General features: G+C 38.3%; 3 protein-coding genes across 10 annotated transcripts in view; 1 reads left to right on the top strand and 2 right to left on the bottom strand.

Annotated features, from left to right (window-relative positions):
- ALG5 (ALG5 dolichyl-phosphate beta-glucosyltransferase) overlaps window positions 1-9,033 on the bottom strand; it is a 40,011-nt gene extending 30,978 nt beyond the window's left edge. The window contains exons 1-5 of the mRNA XM_080799730.1: window positions 8,883-9,033; window positions 5,144-5,315; window positions 4,727-4,773; window positions 2,925-2,993; window positions 984-1,076 (exon numbers count right to left, since the gene is read on the bottom strand). Of these exons, the coding sequence (XP_080655856.1) occupies window positions 984-1,076; window positions 2,925-2,993; window positions 4,727-4,773; window positions 5,144-5,315; window positions 8,883-8,948 (447 nt within the window). The 5' untranslated portion in view covers window positions 8,949-9,033. The remainder of the gene's footprint in view (window positions 1-983; window positions 1,077-2,924; window positions 2,994-4,726; window positions 4,774-5,143; window positions 5,316-8,882) is intronic.
- A 1,542-nt stretch (window positions 9,034-10,575) lies between these two features.
- Window positions 10,576-17,575, top strand: EXOSC8 (exosome component 8). The gene is made up of 11 exons (XM_080799731.1): window positions 10,576-10,624; window positions 11,736-11,772; window positions 11,932-11,995; window positions 12,556-12,629; window positions 13,873-13,918; window positions 14,620-14,725; window positions 14,811-14,856; window positions 15,658-15,754; window positions 16,020-16,140; window positions 16,662-16,768; window positions 17,141-17,575. Exons 1-11 carry the CDS (start codon window positions 10,608-10,610, stop codon window positions 17,254-17,256), a joined length of 831 nt encoding a protein of 276 aa, XP_080655857.1. The 5' UTR covers window positions 10,576-10,607; the 3' UTR covers window positions 17,257-17,575.
- The window catches only part of SUPT20H (SPT20 homolog, SAGA complex component), a 41,157-nt gene continuing 35,728 nt past the window's right edge, over window positions 17,272-22,700 (bottom strand). For 6 of the 8 annotated variants that reach the window (XM_080799728.1, XM_080799729.1, XM_080799726.1 and 3 more), the window contains 3 exons: window positions 22,570-22,689; window positions 20,136-20,241; window positions 17,272-17,795 (listed from right to left, as the gene is read on the bottom strand). In XM_080799728.1, the coding sequence (XP_080655854.1) occupies window positions 17,695-17,795; window positions 20,136-20,241; window positions 22,570-22,689 (327 nt within the window). In that variant the 3' untranslated portion in view covers window positions 17,272-17,694. Of the gene's footprint in view, window positions 17,796-18,559; window positions 18,664-20,135; window positions 20,242-22,569; window positions 22,690-22,700 lie in introns of all 8 variants that reach the window. The other 2 variants (XM_080799722.1, XM_080799725.1) reach the window with 1 other exon arrangement.

Here is a 22,700-nt window from a genome sequence, read left to right as displayed (position 1 = left end):
TCACCACTGTTGGAGACTTGGTTTTGGTGATATCTCCTTTGTCAAGTCTGCTTGACACATGCCCGAGACTGCTAGTTACCTACTCAATATCTATTCTTTCCTTCTTTTTTACTAATGGATCTCTGATTAGGTCAGGAGTGAAACTGTTAGAAACACTGCTCAGCTTTACTTGGAAATAGGGGTGGCCTTGTGACACTGTTCTTGCCAATGAGAATTAAGTCATTGGGTGGAGCTTCTAGGAAAGCTCCCTAAAAGGGGGCAAACCAGCCAGCATATATCTTCTGCCTTTGCCCTTCTCCTCCCTGTCTGGAATGTGGATGTAATGGCTAGCCCTCCAGGAGTCACGTTGTGTGCATGAGGAGGAGGGAATGAATAGTTAGGAGGCAGGGTTTCTCAGACACCATGTTGAACAAGGCCTGGGCTACCTATACTTAAACTTCTCTTTATGGGGGAGCAGAAATAAACCCTCTAAAGCATTTAAGGCACTCTTTATATTTTCTTTCACATATCTATCTTGACTTGTGGTCTTTCTTCAGAGTATCCTGACTCTGAAAACAACTTATTCCTTTTGGAATTTCTATAGTACTTCATGTGTACCTCCCATAAGTACAGCAGACTGCAAATTTCATCAGAATAGACCCAAATCAGATTTTATAAACTGCAAAAAAAAATCATTTAAAACTTATCATCCAGTAACTATATCAAAGACGCACAGAGGCACACGGCAACATTTTAAACTTTGATTAAGATAAGCATATTCTCCTGAATTACCCAGTATGTTATAGATACGGCATGATTTTTAAGATTTGATCACACATATATACACAATTATATGAAGTTCTTACTAAAACTAATTTGCCACTATTTTAGAAATGATAGTATTCAACTAGCTAGCTGTAGAATATAAAGGTACTATAGTGTGCAAAAGAAGTCATTAAAAACATGTTTATATTTTAGATAAAAATTTTGAAACGATGTATTACCATCCTAATAGCTCCGCCTTTCCCGCGATTCTTCACCAGTGTTATCACTCGTACCTTGTCACTTCCATATTTCTGGCAATATTTAAAAGCTACCTGTCAAATTATATAAAAGTCAGAATAATTAATTAACTTGCATTCCAAGATAGTAACATAAACTGCGTTTATGAGTTTGGTTTAAATACTGCTCTTCCAGTTGCCTTCTTCTTGTGACTAGATTATACTCACTGTACGTTTTAGTGGCCCAGAATTCCTGATGCCAAGAACCAATAATGACCCACTAGACTGAAGTCACAATTCACTTTCCTGCAGAGGTACTACCAGAACAGGCAGCAGCTCTCTCTTATTCTGACTCCTTTATTTACACTAATGAGCTGCTAGAGAAAATAAAATCCATGCACTGATCAACTGTTACACACTTGAGATTGCCACCCCCCCCTTACTGGTTAACAACTCATTTACTTGTCAGTAACTGATCTTACTCCCCAGAGAAGTTGTTCATATCCTGGACCATGTCCCCCCAAATCTTTTTACTCAATTTAAAAAAAATTTTTTTTAAGATTTTAATTTATTTGACAGAGAGAGATCACAAGTAGGCAGAGAGGCAGGCAGAGAGAGAGAGGAGGAAGCAGGCTCCCTGCTGAGCAGAGAGCCCGATGCGGGGCTGGATCCCAGGGCCTGAGGTCATGACCTGAGCTGAAGGCAGAGGCTTAACCCACTGAGCCACCCAGGCGCCCCCCGCCCCCCTTTTTAAGATTATTTATTTTGAGAGAGAGAGAGTGTGTGCGAGTGGGGGGAAGGGGCAAAGGGAGAGAGTTCACATACTCCACACTGAGTGTGTATCCCACTGTGGGGCTTGATCTCATAACCCTGAGATTATGACCTGAGATGAAACCAAGAGTTGAAAGCTTAACCCATAGAGCCACCCAGGTGTTCTTGCCATTACTTTCTGATTTATAACTGAAGCCATGAAACAGTGATCTGTATTCGCTGGGTACATCTCTTCATCACTCAGTCATCAATTCACTATAGTATGGTCCATACCCTTTGCTTTTCCACATGGTTATCCTATTTTATCTCTCTTCATCAACAGCACCCTCTCTCTTTATTTTATTTTCTATATAGGCTCCATGCCCAGTGTGGAGCCCAACGTGGGGCTTGAACTCACGTTCCAAGACTGAGACCTGAGCTGAGATCAAGAGTTAGACACTTAACCAACTAAACCACCCAGGCGGCAACTCCCTTCCTTTTTATAGGTAGGGTCCACACCCAACATGAGTCTTAAACTCACAATTCCAAGATCAAGGGTTGCATGCTCTACTGACTGAGCCAGCCAGGTACCCCAATGCCCTCTCCCTTTGACCCTCATTTCCATGGGGAGTGTGAACTTATTCTCACTCCTGGCAGACTAACTTTTATTATTTCTAGCAGCTCAGTAGCTATAGGTCTAAGAATGCAGGAACGTGAGGGGACAATACTCTAAGACACTTGTTACCTCCCAGGGGTAAATCTGGATGGAGGTATGCCAAAGGACATAGCTGATACCCAGAGCCAGACGTGAAGACATCTTTCTATTTGCATGACTGCTTTAGAAATTGTGAGGCAAAGTGGAGCATAAAGAAAAAAAAAAACTGTGCTTAGGAAAAAGGAACCATGTATCGGCAGGCAAGGAAGGCTCCCAGTGGCCATGATGAATTGTGCATGTTCCCTCCCAACTTGGTGATCTTCAAAGCTTCCCTGGCCTATGGAGTGGTGGAATAGCAGGTTTATTTTCCAGCTTTCCATAGCTGAAATCTCTCTGCCTTTCTGAGAACCCACGCTGTTAACAATAGAGAGTGCTGGCTCAGTGTCCACGTTCTCTGATGAGTGGAAAGAAGACTTTACATCTGCTAGATTATTCTATTTTTTCTACCTATTGGCAACCCTAAAAGCAAGTTTACTTACCTTTGAAGTCTGGTCTTTGCTGCCATCATCAACTACTATCACCTCATAAGTGAACGTAGGATCTTGCTTCTGTACAAAACAAAAATAAAATATCACAATTTGGCATAAATGCCATGAAGAGTTCTGATAAAATTACAAAGAGTTTAAATAAACAATTGTTTTAGTGTGATACGTATAAAAATGAATATAAATTAAGTGTACAAAAACCACATAAAATAAAAAAGCCAAAAAGGAAGAAAGATACTGGACAGGAACAGAAGGCAAACACTGACTGAACATCTGTGAGCCTGTCCCCCTCCTCCCCTGCAACTTACCCCACACCAAATCGGTGGGAGCAGCCTGGTGCTTGTGGGGCTGAGCACTTCTGAGAGATGTTACAAACATATATGAGAATAAAGTCCGTGAAGTTAAAGGTTAGAATGTGTAATTCTAACCTGGCTACACTCTTCTTAGCCTTATGAACTTCTGGCCTGTTTTCTCATTTAAAAAACCCCAAGGGGCACCTGGGTGGCTCAGTCATTAAGCATCTGCTTTCAGCTCAGGTTATGATCCCAGGGTCCTGGGATCGAGCCCTGCATCAGGATCCCTGCTCAGCAGGAAGCCTGCTTCTCCCTCTCCCACTCCCCCTACGTCTCTCTCTCTCTCTCTCTCTCTGTCAAACAAATAAATAAATAAATAAAATCTTAGAAAACCCAAAAAACCCAACCCCTCCACCAAAAAAAAATCCTTGTGGTTCCTGTGGTTCTTGTGAATAACACATAACAGAAGCCATAGAAGTCTCACATATAATAAAAAAGGCTCCATTCTTTCCCTCTTTTATTTTTTCTTTTTAAAAGATTTTATTTTTAAGTAATCTTTACACCCAACATGTGCCTTGGGCTCATAATCCCAAGAGTTGCATGCTCCACGTACCAAGCCAGCCAGGTGCCCCTTTCTTTAAGTGAATCTTCTATCTTCCTTTTATATGTAAAACCTAAAACCAAAATTAATCAAAACAAGGAATTTTCTTAAAAAAAAAAAAAAAAAAAAAAAAGCAAAGCTCGTTTGTTTCCTTAAATTCTCCAAGGAGTTTCCAACAGCAACTGATGATACAAAACAAAGACACATATTACTTTTCTTCTCTTTATGTGAGGAAAGAAGAGAAAATAAATGAGGGGAATGCCTCTGACTAATAAAGAAAAGCAAGAGCCATTTCACTTTCATTATAAGTCTTTTTCAAATGAATGTCTTTTTAAAAAGTCACAAAAGTAAAAACAGTATCATGGGGCCACACGAAGTCTGCAGACGTACTCAATTTCAAATGTATCATCAGGCAAGAAGATAAAAAGTGGGTGAGAGGGTACATAAGAAATTTCAGCTTTGTTTGTTCTGGGTTCATCCACCTGCTTCTGGGGGCAGGAAGCCACGTGCTGGGTTTGCTTGCTAACACCTGAGGGTAGGCAGCAAGCTGAACACGGGAAGCCTGGTGACCTTGATGGCCCCGCCATGGCAGGCACTGTCTCTCATAGCAGATCTGGCCTACGATCTACAAGTTGGTGATCTAGTCTAGTTTTAAGTAGACATCAGGGGTGCCTGGGTGGCCCAGTGGGTTAAGCCGCTGCCCTCGGCTCGGGTCATGATCTCGGGGTCTTGGGATCGAGTCCCGCATTGGGCTCTCTGCTCAGCAGGGAGCCTGCTTCCCTCTCTCTCTCTCTCTCTGCCTGCCTCTCTGTCTACTGTGATCTCGCTCTGTCAAAAAAAAAAAAAAAAAAATCTTAAAAAAAAAAAAAAGAGACATCATATTGAAAGGAAAAACACGATACCTGTCTCTCCTCTAGATAGCCCAGAGCTTCATCCATCATTATAGGCACTTAAAGAAACAAAAAAGTATGAAAAATTAGTTTTGAAAACAATTTTCCAAGCCCCCAAACACATAGTTTACATATGGAAAAAGTCTGAACAGTCTAATAAGCTTCTCCCCCAATAGTTTTTCCCATCTGGAAGGGCTGTTTTCTGTTCACATCTGGCTTATGGCTTCTCTAGAACACTTCAGTCCTATGACTTCATGATGTTGACTCTGTCCTTTACAGCTACGCTTTGTTTCCCCTCTTATGAACTATAACTACCAACAATGCACTCACTACAGCCCACATCTATTAACGTTCTGGCAAAGACAGTAAAGTCTAAGTTTCCTTTTCTTCCCAATGACCCCCTTACCCAGAAAATGAAATCGGGCTTACACCGTTTTTCTTCATTGTATGAAGGCACAACAACGGAGAGCTGTTTGGTTGGTGAGTCCCATATGCTGGGCAATGTTTCCTTCTGTCCTCTGGCATTTAAGAAGAACTTCTCGTCTTCATGCTGATGGAGGTGTGGCATTTTCGTAGAAGTTATAAATGCAACAAAGGAAATCTAAAAGCAGGTATGTTAAACAAGAAATCATGCTATGTTGACTTTTTTTAGACTTGTTATGTAAGAATACATCATTTACATGATTTTTTTTTCTTTCTTTTGGTGGAATATTTGCTTTTTCCTTTTAGTCCACTAACTGGACTGGAGGTGACAACAAAATTCAAATCCCTTACTTATGAACTAATTATTGTCCTTTCTTCCATTGGTAAGGAACTAATGACTTAGGAGACTCCCAATGTCTTCCCACCTGTCATCCCAGATCTAATAGGGAAATCACTATAGAAATGCCATCTATTTTAAGATGCCCTGAACCCCCAATCCCTGGCAAACACGCAGTGAGGTCCCATTCCTACTTGGAGCCTATATGTGCCACAGGATTAAGTTCACAGTGCAGGTGGAATGTACGGAGTGAGGGAAGACCTCCCTCACTAGGACCAGACTGACCCAGAATATATAGGGAAGACCCCTCTATCCCCATAGTAGGGACCAGCAATGCTTAAGAACATATTCTTGACACTTATCCCAGATTTGAATTCAGAATACATTACTTTTTGAAGTATCAAACTTGTAGGCCCTGGCACCATACACTACTGACGTTAGATAGCTCCCTTCTATATTTATTTGTGTTATTGTTGGAAATAACCACTCTTTGGAACATTGTCTCTACTGGTACACTTTCTCCTTTTAAAACAGTCATAAGGGGCACCTGGGTGGCTCCGTGGGTTAAAGCCTCTGCCTTCGGCTCAGGTCATGATCCCAGGGTCCTGGGATCGAGCCCCGCATTGGGCTCTCTGCTCAGCAGGGAACATGCTTCCTCCTCTCTCTCTGCCTGCCTCTCTGGCTACTTATGATCTCTGTCTGTTAAATAAATAAATCTTTTTTTTTTTTTTTTTTTAAAGATTTTATTTATTTATTTGACAGACAGAGATCACAAGTAGGCAGAGAGGCAGGCAGAGAGAGAGGGAGGAGGAAGCAGGCTCTATGCTGAGCAGAGAGCCCGATGTGGGGCTCGATCCCAGGACCCTAGGATCATGACCTGAGCCGAAGGCAGAGGCTTTAACCCACTGAGCCACCCAGGCGCCCCAATAAATAAATCTTAAAAAAAAAAAAACAGTCATAAATTTTTGGAATGCTACTCATTTTTAATGTGGTGACCACTTTTAATATTCCACTGGGTACATACTGAAATTGAATTTGCTCTGATTAGTAGGAACATGGAGGCAGTATCCTGACTAGTGGTTATGAGTTCCTATTCTGCACCCCAGTGTTCAGATTGTGATTTCTAAATTCAGTTTCCTACTAAAAGGAATCAGTGCTCTTTGTAAGATGCCAGAGAATTATGTCATTATTTTGAAAACTTGCCTTTTATCTTACCTTTTATATATGAAAGATATTTCAGAGTAATTGAATAGCTGAGAATGAAACTTTTTTCATTATAGAATTTCAGATAATACATAAAAAAGGAATGATACAATTAGAATATTGCACTTTGCAACCCCCAGAGAAATAATGGATTTAGGCTGACAAACTATAGAATTGGTGAATCAAGCTAACAAAACTCTTGAACCCCTGGATCCATCTTAACACCAGAGAAAATCTATGAGCCTTCTGATATGATATGAGAGAAAGTATTCAGCATCAGTCACATACTTTTTTTTTAATTAAAAAACTCAAACATGCATTGGTTAAGTCTCTAAATGTTACTACCAGTTTATAGGAAATTCAGGAGACAGAGTAAGATGTTAAAAGTCACCAATGGGATGAAATCAATAAAACCCAGATTCTGAGAAACCTTACAGGATAAATGACCACTTATTAAAGACAAGGGAAAAAAACAAAACAAAAAAGAAGGACAAAGTGTTACAGATTAAGATACTTGAGATATCAAGAGTGCTAAGTGTATGTGAATGCTTAATCGAACAAATGACTATACTAAAACATAGATGAGGTATCTGAACTGACAGGACACTAAATCACTGAATAATGGTTAAAATTTTTAAAGACTCCATTATAACTTTATTATGGTTATACTTAAAAAGGGAGGTCTTTAGAGATTAATGCTGCGGGTTTACAGATAGAGTGTTATGTCTTGGATTTGCTTCAGAATAATTCAGAAAGGAAGTGGGGTCAGGAAGAGTATGTATGGAAAGTGGATACATATGAAACCAGTTTTTTTTGTTTATTTTTATTTTTTTATAATGATTTCCTGCTGTGGCTTTTTAAACAAATGAAGTTCCACTAGCTGTGTGACATTTTCACACATAAGCTCTTCTCTCCAATCAGTCTCATCAAAAGAAGCTAATGATGATAACATTTATGACAGCATTGCTTTAAACATCACACGAGATAACCCCCTGTTAAACACTGAATACAACCCCCAGCATATTATAAATTCTCTATAAATGGTAGCCCTTATAATCACTTCAAGCTAGTGGGATCAAATACTGCAGTACACCCTCATAATGCACCCATTTAACTCTGTGCAACAGATAAGATTCAACAAGCAGATTCAATCCAAGCGTCTGTCAAAATTCTGCCCCATCAAAAAAAAAAAAAAAAAGTGACTTGCTCAAAAATCTGAATAACCCCTGAAATCTTCATATACCACTAAGGGAGAGAGAGGACTCCTTTTTCACCCAGACACAAACAGGACACATTGCTTTTTCTCTATTAAATTGTTTCTACACACTGAGTTTGCAAACCTAGCAAGATGGAAGAATGGCCTTCCTTAGCAGTGCTATCTGGGGGGCGAACCAGAGTGTCTAAGAAGCTGAAACCTCTCCATGTAGGAACTGGATGGCAGGCTCATTCCAAATTATATGGAATATAATTTCTCATAAGTGAGAAAGCTCACTTGGCAAACTGTCTGTTACTTATGTACCAGCAAGTGTTTACAACGTTTCTATTTCCAGAGTAATGGCAAAGAAAATTCGAGTTTGAATTCTCCTTTAGAGGCAGCGAATATAGGGTGTTTAATTTTGGGACATAACGACTCCCAAACATATGGTAACACTAGGCCTGTGTGTCTTGGTCTTACTGTGTCCCTTGGTTGGTCTTCTTGATCCACTGATTTATTCCGATCTGTAACAGATGGCTCTCGTCAATGCTCTGTCACCACCTTCTGTCTCCTTAACCACATCAGGAAAAGGATGGGTCCAGGGAGCACGCACATCCCGGGAGCTCAAGACCTTCCCGGGTGGAGCCAGAGCTGCATAAGCTGCAGATCCGGGAGAAGTCTTGGAGAGGTCGGGACTGACAGGGCGGGTGGACAGAGGGCCGGGTACCAAGGGACGAGTAGAGACTGGGTGAGCACGTCCTACAGTGAACAAAAGTACAAGGTTCTGGGCACAGATGGAGGCAAAGCTCCAAAATAAAAATAAAAAAGGGAAGAAAGGGGGTGTGAAATTCTAGGAGAGAAAATCGTGGAGTCAAGGCTTGGGAGAGGCGTGGTGAAAAGGGTCATGTCGAAGAGTGAGTGGGCTGTGCAGAGGCGAGGATGCGTTGCGGCCGAGTCTCCAAGACAGCAGGGAGCCTAGGCCCGCGTCGGCCCCCCATCCCTCTCCTCACCAGTATCAGGGCTGCCGCCGCCAGCGCCACGCCAAGCACCGCCAGCTGCAGCAGGAGCGAACTCATCCTCCATGCCCAGGTCGCCGCCCTACCCTACCCAGCACCTACACACACGCGGAAGCGCGGCCCCTCCGCCCCGCCTTCCGCCGGCAGAGGGTCCTCTGCGGCCGGGCGCCCGCTGCCCACAGCGCCCCTTGCGGCAAGGAGACAAACACGCAGCTCTTCAGAGCGAGGCTCTGCGGTGGAAAGGCAGGCGCCGCGTTCCAATGCGGGGTTGACAGAACCGGCAAGTAAAAATACAGAATGTCCACTTAATTTGAATTTTAGGTAAGCAGTGAACAGTTTTTTGACAGCCTTGTTAAAATAGAATTTACACACCATACAACCCACCCATTCAAAAGGTTTTGGTATATTACACGAGTTTTTAAAAAGTGTGATACAACAATAAATTTGCCATTTTAACCTAAATGTACAATACATAGTGGTACTAATTACATTCACAATTTTCTGCATCCATCACCATTATCTGTTTCTAAAACATTCTTCACTGGCCCCAGCCCCTGGTAATAACTAATTGTTGAAGTTCTAGAACCTAAGTGAGGTTCGGTGGGCTGAGGTCCGGAGCCGATGACCAAGAAAGAATTCTTGAGACATCTTTGGTGCAAAATGGTGGTTTATTAAAGCACGGGGACAGGACCCGTGGGCAGAAAGAGCTGCTGCCCCGGGTTGTAAGGGATGGCAGGTTATGTACCCTGCGGTTGGGGGAAGGTGAGGGAAAGGGAGGTTTCAACAGAGCTTTCATATGCTAAAGCGGGCCTACAAGGTGCTGGGATACCCGAGGCTTGATCAATGTTCTTTTGGCAAGCCATTAACACCAAGATAGTTGGGAGATTCCTGTGTTGCAGGATTGTGATCTCTGCAAGTTAACTATTTGTTTCTCATCTATGGTGGTCAGGGGTGCCTGAAGAATGCTACACTTATCACCAAGGAGAGCGGATGGAGAGGGGGTGCAAGGTGCCAGCTTTTTCTTTGTCCTCAGCTAGCCTCCTGCTCCCTCATCATAGTAACATGTACTATTTGGCATATACTCATAGAAAAAAAAATTCTTTGTTTATTTGACATTCAAATTTAATTGGATGTCTTGTACTGTGTCTGGCAACCCTACCTAGGAGGGAGGTGGAGGCTCTGAGCCACAGCACAGCCTACAACACAGGGCGCTCCTTTGGAGCCCGGGGACCTGGCAAAGTGTAACTTGGTGCGGATAATGAGCGCACAGAAAGTTTACATAATTCTCCAGTAATTGGAGCAGGGAGCCCTTTACTTGGAAGGAGAAGCCCAGGGCCCAGCCCAAGACGGAGGCGGGAAAGGGACACAGAAACTTTGAAATAATGCTCCCACACTCACTACTCAAATCTAGGAAATAAGGTCAGTTTTCTCTTAAACCCTTGAACTACCAGAGTGTTTGTAAAGAGACACACTCGTCTCTTTCATAAGAGCAGATTCGTCAAAAACGCATCCAAAGCAAAGAAGCCTAGAGGTGTGCGGGGCTAGAAACCACCGGAGCAAAGGTGGGCGAGAAACCACCTTCCCCACTCCCAGCCCCCTGCGTCTGCGGCAAGCGGGCGAAGAGCGCACGCGTCCCTGCCGAAAGTTTGGGGGCGGTGTAGACGCGCGGCCCGGGGGCCCAGAGTCGCCCGGCGCACGCGCACGCGCGCGGGCGGGAAGATGGCGGCCGGGTTCAAGTGAGTGTTGGCGGCCCGTGGGCGCGTGTTTGTGCTCTGGCGGTTGGAGGTTTCCTTTAACCCTTCGCTGGGATATTTTTCACCTGGAGGCCACCCTGTTAGATTCCCATTCTTTCCCTCACGGAAGTAGGCGACGGGCGGAAGGACCTGGAGGTGGTCGTTGTGAAAGGAAAGGGGGCTTTTTCTCTGCAGTGAGACGGGAGATGGAAGAGACTGTACAGAGTTCAGTACCCGCGGCAAGCGCTTGTGGCTTGGTGTAGTGCATGTGCGGCCCCAGGGGACACCGCTGTAATCTTTTTAAAAATGTTCCATCAGAACCACATGCCACCCTGTGCTTCATTTCCTCCGTGGTTTATTTCTAAAAAGATTGTGCCTTGTTCGGAAGGTTTTACTTAAGCCTTTTTTGTGCCACGCTGGTGAAGCCTGTAGATTTTTGTCTTCAGAGTTAAGTTTTTAAATGGATAAAATACATAAGATTCCAAAGGAAAACCATTGTATTGACGCAGCTATCTTCTATTTGTATAAATTCCTAGTTCTTGATATAGTGATATATACGTGCTCTTTTTAAAAATGAACATTCTTAAACAAGTTCTACTGGGGAGTCTAGTAACTCCTGGAATTCCAAAGTTTGCACATAAGCTTCGACAACTATAAAGTAAAAAAGAATACATTTAATCTCTGTGGTTGTTAAATTTGCAGGTACTAATATATTATAAAGGCTTATTGCCTGCAGTCAAAATTGGAGGATATGCTAAATTTCAGTTACAGGATAGTGAAAATAAAGATGTAATTTTTAAATGTTAAGAATCCCTGCTTCAGAGCGAAAGTGACATTATTTTAACAACTGGATTAATTCTTTTAAAGATGCCCAAAGGCTTTGGGCTCCAACCTGTAAGATAGGTTAAGGACAGCAGTTGAGTGGGATTACTACTGCAAGAGTACCTCTTTTTAATAGTTACATGTGGCAACAAAACATCAGAATTCATGAAAGAAACTTAGTAACAAATTGGGAAGATTTATGCTGCATCATCACACCTAAAATCTTTGCCATTTTCTGGATTTATGTTAAGATTCATTAACTTACCTTAGATATATTCTTAACATGTTTCAGAACTGTGGAACCTCTGGAGTATTACAGGAGATTTTTGGTAAGTAAAGATGCTTACGTACCGTACAGGTTGTATCTTTTGATAACAGTATCCTATGCTTCTTTTCAAATTATGTGAATTAATGAGGTTTAATGTGTTTTTCCTGGTGTGTATAAAATACATAGACATAATTTACTTTATGTAAATTTACTTATTTAGAAAGAGAACTGCCGTCCTGATGGAAGAGAACTTGGTGAATTCAGAACCACAACTGTCAACATAGGTGAGGATATTTTGAATTCTAAAATAGAATGAAATTGCTTCAGACTTTTTTTTAATGTGTTTTTACTTGATGTTTTTTGAACTATTGTTTCAATTGTTACGTTCTCTTTAAATTTTGAAGTGACTGTAAAGTGTTTTCCCCCCTTTCTTCCTTCAAAACCTCCAAGACATGGTTTTCTTTTATCTTACACTTACTTAACTTTCTGTTGTGAGCACGGAATTTTCCAGTTTAACCTGTATGACATTCTTGAGTTTTAAACTGACCATTTAAACAATATTTGAGCCAAATTCTACCACATATAAGGGAACCCAGTGATTTTGTGTTAGATCTTTATCTGCAGAACAGTTCTATGACCGAATGAAAATGATTAACTCAAATTAACTCAAATTCAAACAGGTGAATAATTCCTAAAACACTAGTACTTTAAAATAGTCACATTATTTAAAAAAGACTTGAGTTAGGAATAAATTTACATAAGCAACTGAGATATATAGCAAGATAAAATTATATGTAGAAAATGAACACACTCCATGGACTTTTTCATTTTATTATCTTTTCAGGTTCAATTAGTACTGCAGATGGTTCTGCTTTAGTGAAGCTGGGAAATACTACCGTAATTTGTGGAATTAAGGCGGTAGGTTTAATATGTCTTACTGAGATTTGAATTACCAAATTAGCTTCAAGTTGTTATTAGATTGTAATTTTTACACCTATATTTCTGTTGACTAGGCAGTTTTTTAGTATGTTTCATTTCCTAAGAGCTTTCATCTTTAAGTATACTAATACTCAAAGTAGATTAAAAATGACCCAAGTCCAGTGACTTAATTTATGAACGTGCATCAAATAGGCTGAAATGAAACCATTTTAAAAATCCTCACTACCTTTTATTCTTTAAGAATTTGATTGTTATTGAGGAGCAGGTTTTTGGTGACATCCTTTTATCCAGTGATAGCATTTAATCTGTGCAAATGTTGTAGAAAATTGAGCCTACTCCAAAGAAAGCTTGAGGGAGTAAGAAGAGCCACTGTTTACTGAATACCTTTTATGTACCAGGTACCTTAAATTAGGTGCTTTAATACAGAATTACCAGTTTAATCATGAGAACTGTCATTTGAAGTATAATTTCTGTCTTCTGTTTTACATGAGGTTCAGTAACTTATCCAGGAACAGAACTAGAACTTTGACTCCGAAGGTTGTGCTTTTTTCACTGTGTTGCACTGTGAATTACTTAACCTTCAGATTTTTTCTCAGGGTGATAAAGCTGGGGTGGTATCTAACAATATGATCTGAGCACTTAATTGTTGCCAGCTTTTATGCTAGGGACAGAACATTATCTCATTTGACCCTCACTGAGAATCCCTAAAAGTAGGTCATATTAACTTCTCACTTTGCACATGAGAAAGTTGAATGGTAAGAGGTTATACAATTTGACTAAAATCCCTCAGCTGAAAAGTATGGGTCTGACATTTGAACCAGGTTGAGTCGCAGGCTTTTGCTTTTAATCACTTTATCACTTCCCATATTTGGCTGTGTAAGGATCACTTTGGGTTTAAATTTAGATTCTTTGCTACTAAATGAGAGAAAGAAAATCAATTAATATATATTTTTCTTTTTTTTGAAAGAGCCCCATTTAATTTTGGTTAGTAGCACTAGAATCTAGGCAGCTAAGCTATGCTGCTTTTTAATCTTGCAGACCTAATATGAGGATTTGTGACAATGTCCATATAGCCTGATAGGACTCCCTAATAAGCATAGTAGATGCTTTTGATGTAGTTAACTAGCTAAGATGGTCTTTGCTGAAGGTTTTTACAACTGATTGCTCTCTTCACAATTATTAAGTAGCTTCTTTCATAGGAAATGTTTGTTTGCTTCTTTAGGAATTTGCAGCACCACCAACAGATGCCCCTGATAAAGGATATGTTGGTAAGTTAAATGGTTTTGTAATTTTAATACAAAAACTTTAATACATTTAATGGTAATATTGTAGGTCAGTCCTAGTAGCTGAGTTGAATATAGAAGATTCAGAAATATATAGGAATGAGGCAGACAGTCCTAAAAGGTTTAGTTAGAAGATAGCCTAATAGCAAGATACAGAATTTTTGTAAAATTTTCAGCTTTGCATACATTCAGATGTCATCAACCAAGAAAGTACAATCTCTTAGGAAAGGGTTGTAATTGCAAACTTTTATGTTCCCATAAGTATTCATCATTTATACCACTATGCAACTTTCTTCTTGCCTTGGACCATCTCTTCTTTATGGTAGGTACCAACATTTTAAAAATGCAGGCAGTTGGGTATGAGTGTAGAGGCTATCTGCTGTTACAGAATTAAGTATTTTGGAAGAAATCTTATTTTTTGGAAGGATTTGGGATTGAAGCCTTCCTTAACATCCTTTTATATTTTTGGTATTTGTGTTGGGGCAAAAAAAAAGTTGGAAGTAGATTTTATCTAAGCCTGAGAGTATTAAAAAGATCAAAAAGAAATAACTGATGTGTTATAATGCTTTCCACTTGGCAAATTTATCTATGGCTATAGTCACATTTGCAGTGGATTGAGAATACCTTTAACGCTTCCATAAACCAGAGGTGAAGTTTAGTTCATAGCTCCAGAGTGTTTCTTTCAGTTCCTAATGTGGATCTACCACCTCTGTGTTCATCGAGATTTCGGTCTGGACCTCCTGGAGAAGAGGCCCAAGTGGCTAGCCAATTCATTGCAGATGTCATTGAAAAGTAAGATCATCCTGAACATTTGACTGTCATTCATTTTCAGATGTTTTTTGACCTTTCATTTATTGTGCTTATTATTAAATCCAAGTTCACAGATAATTCAGAAAGAAGACTTATGCATTTCTCCAGGAAAGGTAAGATGAATAAAGAAGCTATGAGGTTTTATTAATTCTGAATTGTTTTTAGGGAAAGAATAGGGAAATTAAAATAATAAGCCAGTGGCCTTAAATATGAATGTCCTAAGATGGAATTTGGTTAGCTTACTCTGTAACTACCTAATAAACCATGTAGTTCTTAAAAAAAAAAAAAAAAGTTTTGTGTAATTTGTTACCTAACTGGGGGCTACTTTTTAAGCTGAGGTAACTTTTTTTTCCCTTTTGCAACAAATAATTCAGTCACTTGTTTATTCCATATAGATTAGTATCTGATCAGCTGTTGTGTTTAGAGTAAATCTACACTATACATTTTAAGTCTTTAATTTCAAGTCTAAGACTTAGAACAAAGTTGACTAGGACTTAGAGGCTTTTCCTATTCAATTACATACAGATTTATTAGCATTGTAAAGCCTAGCCATTTCATATGTTAATGTTTCTGGGGGAAAGTATGTTTTGGACTTCACTTAGGACTTCCAAAAGCATTTCTTTTATCTGGTAACTTAGCAGCAAAAATAGAAATTCTTCTTACATCTGTAGTGGAAATGGAAATCTAGATGTTACTTGTCAGTTTGGTAGTTAAAAGCCAGTTTTTTTGTTTTGTTTTGTTTTTAAACCAAACCTGTCTACTTTGTTGGTTATATACTTTGTAGAGTTTGTTTGTTTCTGTTTTTAAGTTTTTGAGCCTTAAAGGTTATCATGCTTGTCTAACCAAGGATTCTGTGGTTTATAAGTTAAAACAAATATCATGTTCTACCCCACTTTGTATAAATTCTGTTTTAGCTTTCTTGGGTTCTGTACTGTGATATCATTTGCCTCGACTATGATGGGAACATCTTGGATGCCTGTACATTTGCTTTGTTAGCAGCCTTAAAAAATGGTAAGCAACCTTAATAAAAGGCACAATTCCTTCTTGGTGTTAGATTTTTTTTGTTGAACTTTAATCAATAAACTTTTTAAAGTTTTCGTTAATGTTTAGTGATTGATCATTCACGAGAAACCATGTTTATATCCACTAAATTTACCTTAATTATCCTAATTAAAAAAATACTTCTAAGTAATTTAAAGAGGGAAGTGTGAATAAAGCACAGAAACCTATATTTGTTAGAGTGAGAGACTTACTTCATGTATTTGCCTTTTTCTAGTACAGCTGCCAGAAGTTACTATAAATGAAGAAACTGGTTTAGCAGAAGTTAATTTAAAGAAGAAAAGTTATCTGAATATTAGAACTCATCCAGTTGCAACTTCCTTTGCTGTATTTGATGAGTAAGTTAATCAGATGTATAAAATATTATGTAATTAAGGTAATGGATTGTTACTCAGCATTCTGACTTTTTAGGAAATAACCTAAGGTGACCATACATTCTAGTTTGCCCTGAACATCTAGGTTTATAACTGTTGTCCCTGCAGAATTATTATTAGCTTCGCCTTATACTTTCAAAACCATCCTGATTTGAATGATGAATTTTGTGTTCTCCCTGTTTCTTGGTTTTCTTATTCCTGTGTAATGTTAATCTTCTTAATTCTTTCACAGAAGATTTACCTTAGACTACCTTCTGTATTTGCGAAGGACTTTATTAGTATATTTATAAATTGAAAAGTAAAGATTCTTACATGCAGTATAATGTTAGGTTGCTATTAACATTTCTGGTTTCCCACCAGGTCTATTTTAGTGTTTAAATCAAACATCAGTACTTAAGCTAAAAGGCTGGAAGTTCATTTTATTCTTTGTATATAAAATTATTTCTATGGATCGATAATTTATATTTTTCTTGTATTTTAAATAGCACTCTGCTCATAGTTGACCCTACTGGAGAAGAGGAACATCTGGCAACTGGAACCTTAACAGTAGTAATGGATGAGGAAGGCAAGCTATGTTGTCTTCACAAACCAGGCATGTTCCTTCCATTTCAAACCTAAACATGTAAAATAAAGTCAGTGTGAGCTTCTCTGTATTAGGGGGTATCAAATGGAATGTGAGAGGTTTTATTCTTTACTGCAGTTTCTTTGTTATCTCAGATTCCTTACTTAATCTATTTTTGTCTGTCAGTGGTTCTTAAAACTTATGGTATGCATCAAAATCACTTGCAAGTCTTGTTAAAACACAATCTGCAAATCTTGGAACAGTCTCACTGGCTTACATTATTGAATTTTTTTTCTTAATACTTGATGTTGATTTTTTTTTTTACATAAAAAAATCAACATCAAATGATGTATATGATGTAAAATGATAGACACTGAAAGTGTTGTTACAATAATTTTTCAGGTGGAAGTGGGCTGACTGGAGCTAAACTTCAGGACTGTATGAGTCGAGCAGTTACCAGACACAAAGAAGTAAAAAAACTGATGGATGAAGTAATTAATAGTATGAAACCCAAATAAACAACCACCACATTTCCAAAACAGATTTGTAAAAACTGTATTTGTTACACTGTGCACAAACCTTTTATACTAAATAAATATCAAACTACATTCTTCAGAAAGATGTTTCTAGTATTTCTTAGGTCACTTCCGTATGTAGTATGTACAGTGAAACCATTTTTTAAAAAGCAATGACTTAGGCAAACCAACCCTAATGGTTCGTTAAACCATTCCCGTTTTTAATTAAAAATCATAGGGTTGTGCTTCTGTATAAAGTTTGTACATCTAGCAATGTAAAATACTGACACATTTGAATAAACAAAACCAAAAATGGAAGTAGAAACTCAGAATCCTTTGATTCAATGCTCTTATGGTTTTAAAAAAGAGAGAGAGAGAGAAAAAAAAAAAACAAAAAACAAGACTCAGAATTTTGGAGTGGTTGGTGTGCCTCTCTTCATTTTACTTTTTGACTGGCTGCCTGTATGCCGATGACGATGTAGCTGAGCTGTTTGTGCTGCTGCTGCTGCCATAGCCATTTGATGCTGTAAGAATCGCAACTGCTGCAAAAGGGAGGGGAAAAAAAAGTCAAGTTATGTTAAGTGCAGGCAGGTATGAAAAGGTGCTTTTCCTGAGAGATGAAAACAACAAAACTGAAAGGGAGAAAGCACCAAGATAACAAAAAGGGACTATACCACACTGAGACAATGCACAGTCAAACAGCACCAGTGGCACAGAAGCCTGCTGAGGGCTTTAAAAATGGGTTCTTGGTAAACTTCAAAAATATTTCTGTTACTTTGCCCTGCCAGTCTATATTGTAGTAACTCAGCAACTTCAGTTACTATTTTGTTGTATGATAGTTTATAGCAATATAAAACCACCCTGCATTATCAGAGATAGTCAACTATAATATGCGAACTTCCTACAATCATGGAGTAACATTTTTCTAAAACAGGTATGACATTTACTAATAGGCACACTGGTATACTTGCCTTTTTCTGCAGTACAATATAAAAAAGTTAACCATTGGCACTTACAAATGTCTGTTTCAAAAATTACTGCAAACTTGTTACAAAATGTATGTTGATGTGCCATCAGCACTTCATGAAAAATTTTAAATCAGGAAGAGTATGGCTTAAATGTACAAGATATGTTCAGTGCTCCAAGTTGACTGGCCTGTCAGACTTTTAAGTAAAATTTGCTAAATTATTTACCTACTACTGTATAGTCTTAAAAGACAGTAAAATAAAATTAGAGTAAGGTATGTTGAAGTACTTTTGGAGCAGAGTATCTTTAAAATGTAATCAAAGTGAAGTTGCTGGATTACTTGTATCTGTTGCTGCTGCTGTTGAAAGGCAGAGGAGAGCTGGAATCTCTGCTGAGGAAGGCTTTGCTCAGGTCTGTTCTCGGCAGAGCCAAGCTGAGACAACACTACAGAGAGGAGAAGGGGAAAGCAGGCCAGTCAAAAAGTTTGAAGGCTACCAGGGTTAGAAAAGGACAACACAGAAAATGAAATAATAGAAAAGTTATCAGTATGATTAATCTTAAGTATCAAATCACAGACATTTGAGAATAAATTTAGTATAGTCTCCTGTTAGTTGAGGGTACCACTGATTATAGAACCTCCTGGATATGAAAGGGAAGGGAGTACCTGTGTGCCAAAGGACTATATCTCTTTCCCTGCATCACAATGAAATTTGATACTAGTGCTATTTTGTTGAGAAGGCTTTCTTGCAAAAACGTAAAATACAGTATGTTGTTTTAAAATCTAATCAATGAAGTAGGAAAGGAGTGGGAGAAGTCCAATCTACCACAATGATAAAACTGGTGGATAAGAGCTTTAAACAAAAGATGCTGTGATCAGTTTCAGACTACATTACTAGCCAACAATGGTGCTGAACTGAGACTGCAATATTTTCTTTCTTTTCAAGCTGAGGGGTGGGGTAGGCAGAGTAATCAGTTTAACCCCCTCAATGTACAGATGAAAAAACCCCAGGTCAAGATGGTCTAGTGACTCACTCAAAAGTAATTACCGACAGGTCTAGAGCTAGAAACGTTCTCATGATTTTTCAGCCTAGAATTCTTTCCACTAAAATATACAACAGCCATTTTAGGAGATTTATAACTTGGGTGGTAAAGGTTTATGATCACAAATTTCCATCTGGAAATTCACAAGCTCAAAATAGGGCATTATGTAAGATCCTGCTTATTCTAAATTCAGACACTGGGAGTTGTAGAGATAGGACAGTTAAGCCCAGTGATAATTCAAAATGTTGACATGTTTGTTCACTCAATCCTCAAACTCTATCATAGCTTACTTATACATGTGGCTTAGTAAATTAAATGTAAAGTTATAATTACTGTCATTAAGTGACAAGGTATCTTCATTAAAGGTAAATCTTTGGTTCACCATTTACTGCTGGAAGTGAACAGTCATTTTAGTATAATCTCATTTTTTTAAACAAATGATAAAAGTGGCTTATAAAACTTACGCTGACCATTAAGTCTTGATTCATGTAATTTGCAAGCTACCAGAATGAGACCAAAGATTATGCAATCAAGAAAAATGCAGTCTCAATAACCCAGGAGAACTGAAGATTTAACAGTTTTGGTAGCTTCCTAAGTAAGTTGGATAATTGTATAAAATTTTACCAACTGTAATGTGAGGAAACCCCAACTGCTATTAATATATATAGGTAAAAATACTTTTAATCAACTGTCATAGTAACAAAAAAAACTGAGAGCACTATCAATCAACTTAACAGTTCATGCATTAAATAGAACCGTATTTTTTCCGCCATTACTGCTTGTAAGAGAAGGAAAGAAATAATTAAAATATTCAGATCCCTATGTGATCAGTTATTTTTAGTAAATTCAACATATAAAGGTATACAGATACCAACCAGCTGCCTGTGACTGCATGAAACTTCCTACTCCAGCAAGGTTAATAACAGCAGCGTGCTGAGCAGATAAGGCCTGTTCTTGACTGGTTGAACCTTGTTCAGAACCCTGAATAAAAAAAATAATATGTGATTGTACAAAAAGAAAAACAATTTTGACTTGGTGAAATTTTTTTTTCCCCGATATGGTGAAAAATACCAACATTAGGTCTTGTAAAAAGAGAACCAAAGTGTTCACAGACTGGCAATTCACATAGTAAAGATGGTACAGTCACTTTAAAACTGACCTACACGTTCAACTCAATTCCTTTAAAAATCCCAACACGTTCTTTTTTTCTCTGTATCTATAGACAAGATAATTCTAAAATTTAGATGGAAAAAAAAATCTAGAAAAGCAGTTTTGAAAAATAAAATGGGAGGAACCACACTGCCTGATTTTAAGACTTACTATATAGTCTATACTAATCAAGACAGTGTGGTACCAACATAGGGATAGATACATAGATAGATGGAAGAGAATAGAGAACACAGAGAGCCATGAAAATATTATCTTAACACAAAGGCGCAAAGGTAATTCAACTGACTAAGGATAGCTTTTTCAACAACTAGTGGTGTAGCAACTGGACAATGATCCCTTTCACCCTCTAACCTACATCTTACACTTTATACAAAAATTAACTGGAATAGATCACAGATGTAAATGAACAGCCATAGAACTGTTAGAAGGCAACAAGGAGAAAATCTCTGGGCCACAGGGCTAGGTGAGGCATTCCTAAACAACACAAGATATGATAAACTGATAACTCAGACTTCATCAAAACTAAAAACTTTTGCTCGGAAAAAGACAACCTTTGCTACAACCTACAACAGTGTTTGAAATAACATTTTAGTAAATAACATTAAGTCAAACATTTCAAAAGTTACAAGATATTTATCGTGAGAGGATTTACCTGGATATTGAATTAAAAAAGGAGCAAAAGGACCTTAGCAGACATTTCTCCAAATAAGATATATGAACAACCAGCAAGTATATGAAAAGATGTTCAAAAACATTAATCATTAGGGAAACACAAATCACAATGAGCTATTACCTTACATTTATGAGGATGGTTAGTTACTATTAAAAAAAAGCCCCAGAAAATAACAAGTGTCAAAACTTGTGAGGATATGGAGAAATGGAAACCCTTGTGCACTGCTGGGGAGAATGTAAAATAGTATAGTCATATGGAATAGTATGCAGGTCCCTAAAAAAATTAAAAATCCCACTCCTGGGTATTATCTAAAAGAACTGAAAAGCAGGGACTTAAAGAAAAAAAAAAAAAAAAAAAGGCAGGGACTTAGCTGTTTGTACACCCATGTTCACAGCAGCATCATTCACCACAGCCAAAAGATGGAAGCAATCTAAATGTCTATTGAAAGATGAATGAATAAACAAAATGTGGTATATACACACAATGGAATATTATTCAGCCTTAAAAAGTAAGGAAATTCTGACACACATCTACAATATGGAATAACTTTGGGCAAATTATGCTAAATGAAGTAAACCAGTCACAGAAAGACAAATACTGTCTAGAGTAGTCAAATGCAGAGAAAACAGAAAGGAGAATGACAGCTGTCAGGGCTAGTAGGAGAGGGAAATAGGAAATTATTATTTAATGGGTACAGAGTTTCAATTTTGCAAGAGGAAAATGCTGTAGAGACTGGTCGCCTAACAATATGAATATACTTAACACTACTTAACATGCATATTTAAAATGATGAAAATGGCAAATTATATATTACATGTATTTTACTGAAGATGGCAAATTATTACATGTATTTTACCATAATTTTAAAAAAGTGCAAATCAATTTTATATCCAGTCAAGTAATCCTTCATGTGTTAAAGAATAATGAAAAATTGTTTTGAATGTGCCCTTCCTGAGAATCTACTAGAGGATGAGCTTAACCCAGCCAATACTTAACTGGGGTATCTTTGTGAACTAAGAGAGACTCTGGGGGTGACAGGACCCAAGAATCAGTACTTTTAGTTCCCTGATGATTCCAAAGTGTAGTGAGGGTTCACAAAAACTTGTAGTTCCTTCTCCTTTAATTTACTGCAGTTCTTACTCAATTTCGTTCTGTTTAACAATATACAAATATTTATTTAAGTCTATCTTCCCTTTGCCCTAAGCTTCATGATAATATGGACATTTCTATTCCAACAGAGACAAAACACTGCAAACAGAAGGATGATTACTGGGCAAAAAACGTATGGGCTACAGGGGCAGAAAAAGAATTTGAAATAGGTACCCAATAACTGACCACTGCTACTAATAATAAAAGCAGAACAAGAATTGTCTGAACTAAAACCATGTCAAATATGGTTGGAATTTAAAAAAAAAAAAGTTACAATTCGGTAATACAAAGCAAATGGAGGGCTGGAAAGCACATACCTGCTCCCCTGGCTGTTGAGGACTAGAAGTTGTAGGTTGCTGAGGCTGCTGTGGTGTAAACTGAGAGAGCTGCTGTTGCTGCTGCTGCAGAGTGTTAAAAATGAGTGAACCACCTGGAAGCTTTAAAGAAG

The sequence above is a fragment of the Martes martes genome (genome assembly GCF_963455335.1).
Source record: "Martes martes genome assembly, chromosome: 3".
Taxonomy (NCBI): Eukaryota; Metazoa; Chordata; class Mammalia; order Carnivora; family Mustelidae; genus Martes; species Martes martes.
Note: the sequence above shows the minus strand (reverse complement) of the source record. Positions and strands in the feature narration are given on the sequence as shown.

What these genes read in the sequence shown, in the direction of transcription:
- EXOSC8 (XM_080799731.1), top strand. An exon ending in GTTAGCAGCCTTAAAAAATG is followed by an intron (nt 15,755 to 16,019) that starts GTAAGCAACCTT and finishes GCCTTTTTCTAG; the next exon opens with TACAGCTGCCAGAAGTTACT. An exon ending in ATGTTGTCTTCACAAACCAG is followed by an intron (nt 16,769 to 17,140) that starts GCATGTTCCTTC and finishes ATAATTTTTCAG; the next exon opens with GTGGAAGTGGGCTGACTGGA.